The 7316-nt window shown below is 48.1% G+C and overlaps 1 protein-coding gene across 1 annotated transcript; it reads right to left on the bottom strand.

The window, feature by feature from the left end:
• Positions 1-5992: 5992 nt before the first annotated feature.
• ctxnd1 (cortexin domain containing 1) lies at positions 5993-6175 on the bottom strand (the record flags this gene model as incomplete). Its single annotated transcript, XM_083662109.1, has 1 exon — positions 5993-6175. The coding sequence occupies one exon, from the start codon at positions 6173-6175 to the stop codon at positions 5993-5995; it is 183 nt and encodes a 60-aa protein (XP_083518235.1).
• Positions 6176-7316: the final 1141 nt, after the last annotated feature.

The following is a 7316-nucleotide window of genomic DNA, read 5'->3' as shown; positions in this document are numbered from 1 at the left end:
TGGTCTAAGCATAGTTTTAGGCTGGTCTAAGCATAGTGTTAGGCTGGTCTAAGCATAGTCTTAGGCTGGTCTAAGCATAGTTTTAGGCTGGTCTAAGCATAGTGTTAGGCTGGTCTAAGCATAGTTTTAGGCTGGTCTAAGCATAGTGTTAGGCATAGTGTTAGGCTGGTCTAAGCATAGTTTTAGGCTTGACCCACTTAGTGGCTGGATTCACAGCAAAAGAGGCGGTGCAACCCAACGTGTTTATTCATAACAAGACAGCGATGAAACTCGTTTGACATAAATGAGCGGCATGACTGTGAACAGCTCTCCAGGGTCCTACTGTCCTACTGCACAAACAGCACAGGCAGACAAACTGGTAGCCTTTGATATCCTGCCATAGGTAATTACCCTGGTGCTACCAACTATAGGGTATAGCATTCAACAATACAATAACGCATACTAATACATACTGTACATTTAAATAGATGTTGCTCTCAAACAATAAATACTGCAACATATAAACAATTATACATTTTAGTTCAAACCCAAACACAACACCCCTCTCTGCTATCACATCACATGGTCCCTCTTGGAACTATAGCTAGAGGTGCTCGGCAGTGGTGGAAATGGCCAGGATTTGCTCTGGGAATCCTACTTACGCAGGGTGGGGTCCCTGGACGCGACGCGAGCCCACCCCCCGCCCCCTATGTTATTTCTGTATGCTTGAATGTTTTTTCTTATGGATTTTACTCAGTACCATTACAGCTACATAAAAATCTCTTTCAAAACTTATTCAAATCAGATTGCCGAGATCTACTGATTATTTCCACTTGATTTTATTCGTGACAGACTTGATGTAACGTTGTTATTGACACTTTACATGTTTTCCTACTATTCTCTGCTCTCTGCTCTCCACTTACTAGATTGCTCTGGGGCTGCCTATCGGCTGTGTTGACTGCAGCCGGGCATGGTGCCTTCAGGTGCGGTCGGATTTATGAAAACGCTTTAGAGAAACGGTGCTAAACATCTATAAGCGATTTTCGTTTTTAAGAAAACAAAACTTGGACCCTGAGGAAGAGGCGAAGAGCGTTCCCACAGCGTTCCCACACAATGATCGATCTGGGAACCCCGTTCCCAACCATTCAACGCCATTTCCACCACTGGTGCTCGGGCACCACAGGGAAATACCGGCCGGACACCCTGGAACACAGACAAAGAGGATCCATGAGAAAAGACAGCACAGGTAAGTGATTGCATGAACCAACAATTAAAACCCTTACATTGCACCAATGTCGTATTGCACTTAGAAGTATATGTTGCACTTATCCTATAGTAAGTTATATTGCACTAAATATTTTTGCATTTGCCCATACCAAATCATAACATTCAATGAAAACCCATTCCATGTTAACCAGGTAAAAGCATACTGACCACGTGAACTCACATTCTGTTTAGTTCTGCAGGATCAGATTAGCCTCCAGCCCAGCCCAGGCGCCCACAGCAATGTCAGTGGGCGGGAGTATACTTGCCTTGACAGACAACTCCTTCAGCCAATCACAAACTTCAATCCAAATCATATTTCCCGGCTGGTGCATACTCTTGTTCTTGTTTAATTGTTGTGATTGAGTATATTTCTGAAAAAAAAAACAGAACTTATGGCTGTTTACTCGGCTAACGTTAACGTTACCGCTCGTTGCTTCAGGAGCCGCCATACTGTTTTGCCAGCGGCAATCCCTGATTGGCCGGTTACGTTGTCAACTACGAGGCAGGTCCGTGATTGGCCCATGCACTTTGTCATTTCTGGAAATCGACAGTACGTGTGGGCGAGCTGGAGGGCAGACTGATCTGCAGAACCAAACAGAACGTGAGTTCAAGTGATCAGGATGGTTTACCAGGCTAAGGTCATGTGATCAGGATGGTTTACCATAGCCTAATTAAGCACTGAACATTTGTTTGCTTCTACATGTGGCGCTCATCGTTGCCCGTGCTGATCCAGCAGGAAAGATAAGATAACTCACACAAACGTACAATGTTTGGTAAAATAGAAATTCAATAAAATACTTTAAATCATGGCTCCGTGTGCAATGATTAACGCTGTGCAAACGGTAGCGTGCAAATTACGTTGTGCAAACTATTCGATAAGTGGAATAAAGTGTGCAATATAAATGTGCAAATAGTGCAAAGGATTCGTAACGAAGTGCGTCTTTCGTCACACATAGGCACTTCATAACATGCAATAGACAATCATTTTCATAAATGATCAATGCTTTACATAAGTCAGAGACAAACCAGCAACAAGAACGTATCCGCTTGTTCTAAAACTAACAGCTGAGACAGCAGCCGAGGCAAACAAGGCCCAATTTATGAATGGGGAGCAAAGGCGTCTGGGTGTAATAATAGTTCATGTTGCCATGAGCTTATCGGAGCGCACGAGTTGCCTATTTAGCAGTGTTGTGTGTCGTTAAATAATAGCAGAGGACATATCGTTTCTCTGCGTTGACATGCTGTGGGCAATAGCGCTAATTCAAGCGTGACTGATAATGGCTAAAGATTGTCTGAGCGTGTAGTGGTCGATAGGTATACTCAGACACTGTATCATAAGCAAATACAAGTCAATAAAGTACCATTATGAAAGTCATTATTCTTTATAAAACATACAAAACTTGCTTCTGTGGCACAAAATGAAATCGCTTAGACAAAGGTCTGCTTACATTTTCCCCCAGTCTTGAATCATTTAAACCGGTCACGTCTTGAAAGAAATCATCAAGTTTCTGAGAGGTTGACCCGCTGGTCAACTGAGCAACTGAAGCTGTCAGCATGGAGCACCAGAACCAAAGTTCTACCAGGGACAAAATGGATTTATTTGGCATAGCCTATGTTCTAAACGGGGTCCCCTCGCCATTCCGAAGTGTCGGCATTCCGATCATTGACTTCTATGCTTTCGGAGAGGCGGCCCTTTTTATCTCCAAAAAAGGTTTCGCCATTGCGAAAGATATTAGGTCCGCCATTTCGACATAGGATCTTGAGTTATTTAGCCTACAGGGGTGGGAGAGGTTAGGTTTAGGGTTAGGTTCTGGGGGAGGTTACGTTTAGGCGTGGGGGGTGGGAGAGGTTAGGTTTAGGGTTAGGTTCTGGGGGAGGTTAGGTTTAGGCGTGGGGGGTGGGAGAGGCTAGGTTTAGGGTTAGGGTCTGCAGGAGGTTAGGTTTAGGCATGGGGGGTGGGAGAGGTTAGGTTTAGACGTGGGGGCTGGGAGAGGTTAGCTCCAGCCGGTCCCCCGGGTTAGGGTTAGGGTACTTTCGCAATGGCGAGACAGATCTCCATTCCGACCATTTTGTCGGAATGCCGGGGTGTCCCCGTTCTAAACACTTACGGTTAAGTTGACCAATGAGCCAATCTCCCCAAAAACTCGGTAAATACTTTAAAGGTAATGGCACACATACTGCACAAGCATTTGCAGTTGAGAGTCACTTTGAGAGTTTTCTCTTTATGGCCTACAAAGGTTTCCACGTTTAGTTTCATTTTCCAATCCACTGCCAGCTGAGATCAACATTGCCCAATCACTGCGTGTCCCCGAATTTCACCGAGGTGCCATAACCAATAAGTGTGCTGCTAGTGTTTCTCCTCTTCCTCGTCTGCTGCCTCGATCGTTCATCAAGTCCAGTAGGTGTAAAGGGAAAGTGCTGTCGCTCTGCAGTGGAGCTCTGCAGTCAATGGTCGGCCATCACTGACTGTGTGTTTAAAGTCCAGGCAGGAATGTGAGGCAGCCCAGCTGGCTCCTGAAGTCAGATAGGTAGAGTTACAAAAAGCCAAGTTTATGTGCTTTATAGGGATGTATTTACCCCAATCCCAAGAGGAACGCACAAATAATGCCATGGAAACAGATATTCCTTACTTTGCTCGTTATTATTCGGGGGGGGAGAGGGGAGAGGGGGGGGGGTATTCGCATGTAAATAAGGGATTTCATTTTCACTTTATCATTTTTGTAAAATAGAAAATGAAATAGTAAAACACAAATGAAAAAAGCCCATTTTGATAGGTAGCCTATTAGCCGCTGGAGAGAGAGAGAGACACAAATGAAAAAAGCCCATTTTGATAGGTAGCCTATTAGCCGCTAGAGAGAGAGAGAGAGAGAGAGAGAGAGAGAGAGAGAGAGAGAGAGAGAGAGAGAGAGAGAGAGAGAGAGAGAGAGAGAGAGAGAGAGAGAGAGCTGTGCTCAGCAGAGGGAGGGGGGCTGTGTGTGCCCAGCGTCGTGACACGGAGGAACTTCGGGAGAAAGCGAGGAGCATAAAACATTGTGCTTTTTTTCCACGCATGAAAAAACAAACATAACAAAAAAACGAGCACGACCCCTGACCCCTGACCCCTGAATTATTTCTTCAAAAACCGGCCAATCAATACCCGACATACACAGACAGTCTCGGGTCGGGTTGCACACCTCTTACCAACAAGACAAAAAGCCTGGTGTGGCAGCTGGATTTCTTTCAACCCTCCGCAACCTATACATCAAAATGAAACTTTTTTTGTTATAGTTAAAATAATAACCTTAAATTAATAAATGTAATTAAATGTAATTCAATTTAATTCAATTTAATTAAATCTAATTCAATTTAATTTAACAGTTCTAGTACAGATAATAACGTCTGTGTACACCTCTAGTGCTTTAGTTTAGCCTACTCCGTAGTGGTAATATTTTCATTCATTCAATGGCTTTGTAGGCTTATAGAATCCCAACAGTTCCTTGCTTCTAATCTTACTGGCTCCATGCCGGGATATAGCGGTCAGTACATTTGCTCCTTCCCATGTACAGGTACATTCTACTGGGTGTGCAGGCTGCATGTCAACGCCTGGATGGAGCCTCTTTGGTGTTCTAAATAACATCCTTAAAATAAACCACGAAATGTTCCAGACCAGCAACAATATCATTGCTTCCTTCACGTTTGATTTGAACAAATCAAAGGGGTCTTTGAGCCATTACGGTTCCTTATAGAACCACTAAACCAAAGAGCCCCTGAAGAACTCCCCTCTTTCTGGGCATATGTATCTATGCCTCTCTGTGTGGCTGGCTGTATCCATGTGTGCCTGTGTGTGCTGCTCCTCCCAGGTGGAGGTGGGGATGGGCGCTGTAGGGGTCAGTCGTCCAGGTGCTGCTCCTCCCAGGTGGAGGTGGGGATGGCGCTGTAGGGGTCAGTCGTCCAGGTGTTGCTCCTCCCAGGTGGAGGTGGGGATGGTGCTGTAGGGGTCAGTCGTCCAGGTGCTGCTCCTCCCAGGTGGAGGTGGGGATGGCGCTGTAGGGGTCAGTCGTCCAGGTGTTGCTCCTCCCAGGTGGAGGTGGGGATGGCACTGTAGGGGTCAGTCGCCCAGGTGCTGCTCCTCCCAGGTGGAGGTGGAGATGGTGCTGTAGGGGTCAGTCGTCCAGGTGTTGCTCCTCCCAGGTGGAGGTGGGGATGGCGCTGTAGGGGTCAGTCGTCCAGGTGTTGCTCCTCCCAGGTGGAGGTGGGGATGGTGCTGTAGGGGTCAGTCGTCCAGGTGTTGCTCCTCCCAGGTGGAGGTGGGGATGGTGCTGTAGGGGTCAGTCGTCCAGGTGTTGCTGCTCCCAGGTGTAGGTGGGGATGGCGCTGTAGGGGTCAGTCGTCCAGGTGTTGCTGCTCCCAGGTGGAGGTGGGGATGGTGCTGTAGGGGTCAGTCGTCCAGGTGTTGCTGCTCCCAGGTGGAGGTGGGGATGGCGCTGTAGGGGTCAGTCGTCCAGGTGCTGCTCCTCCCAGGTGGAGGTGGGGATGGCGCTGTAGGGGTCAGTCATCCAGGTGTTGCTCCTCCCAGGTGGAGGTGGGGATGGCGCTGTAGGGGTCAGTCGTCCAGGTGTTGCTTCTCCCAGGTGGAGGTGGGGATGGTGCTGTAGGGGTCAGTCGTCCAGGTGTTGCTCCTCCCAGGTGGAGGTGGGGATGGTGCTGTAGGGGTCAGTCGTCCAGGTGCTGCTCCTCCCAGGTGGAGGTGGGGATAGTGCTGTAGGGGTCAGTCGTCCAGGTGTTGCTCCTCCCAGGTGGAGGTGGGGATGGCGCTGTAGGGGTCCATGATGACCTTGGCACAGCGGATGATCATGGCCAGCAGCAGCATGCAGAGGAAGGCGATGCAGGCCAGAGTCAGGCCCTGGTCCACGTCCACATAGGCCGGGTCGGGGGTGCTCTCCACCTCCATGACTCAGTCACGCCCGCACACACCGCTACCATCCTGAGGACCAGGCTGGAGATCACACCGCTACCATCCTGAGGACCAGGCTGGAGATCACACCGCTACCATCCTGAGGACCAGGCTGGAGATACAGGGAGAGCAGGAGGAGGGTTGGGGGATGAGGATGAGGATGGGAGGAAGAAGACAGGGATTCAATTGTCATCAAACAGCCCGTTACATATTTCCATGACGACGCTCTGTTCACACTGCAGCTGAAAGGAGGCTGCAACATGCAGCTTTTAGGACCTGTAGTGACATTTCCAAATAAAGCAACATCTAGCGATCATGTAAATAACAACAGTCTACTCTTGAAATAGCATGGTGGCGCGTGCATGTGTGTGTGTGTGTGTGTGTGTGTGTGTGTGTGCGCATGTGTCTGTGAGTGGGTGTGTGTGCGTCTGTGTGCACGTGTGTGTGTGTGTGTGTGTGCATGCGTGCGTGAGTGTGTGTGAGTGCGTGTGTGTCTGTGAGTGTGTGTGTGTGTGTGTGTGCATGCATGCGTGCGTGCGTGTGTGTGAGTGCGTGTGTGTCTGTGTGTGTGTGTGTGTGTGTGTGTGTGTGCGCGCGTGCGTGCGTGCATGTCTTTGTGCGCGCGTGCGTGTGTGTCTGTGACTGATTGGGATTATTGGCTTGCTCTCAGCAGACACACTGTTCAGCAGCAGCATTAAGAAAGGAAGCAGATTCATTCTCCATGGATGTGTCCTTCACACACATCAGACTGTAGCCACAGCCAGGCTGCTATGAAGGTGGAGGGCATACTGGCAGCCTCTAGCAGCCTCTACACTGCATTTTACATTGTGTGACACCAAGTTAGATTTGGCATGAATTTACATTGTTTGGGGGAACAAAGCAGGAAGAGAACTAACTCTGTTCTTCCAGAACTGCTGAGCCAAAGTTTTTAGAGTTATAATAATGCCAGATGGTGGAAGGAGTGAAAGGCCGATGGAGAACTTTCTCTTCCAATATGCTGATCCTCTTCAGTGCAGAGGAATCCTTTCACAAGGAAATAACAAGCAACAGTTTATGAGAAATGTGGTGTTAATCTTAAGAAACACTATAGCACTAACAATCCCACTGGTGTGACATGGCTTAGGTTTTGTTAACTGCT

This window comes from Poromitra crassiceps, assembly GCF_964638095.1.
Source record: "Poromitra crassiceps genome assembly, chromosome: 28".
NCBI lineage: Eukaryota > Metazoa > Chordata > Actinopteri > Beryciformes > Melamphaidae > Poromitra > Poromitra crassiceps.
This window is presented reverse-complemented; position numbering and strand designations above follow the sequence as displayed.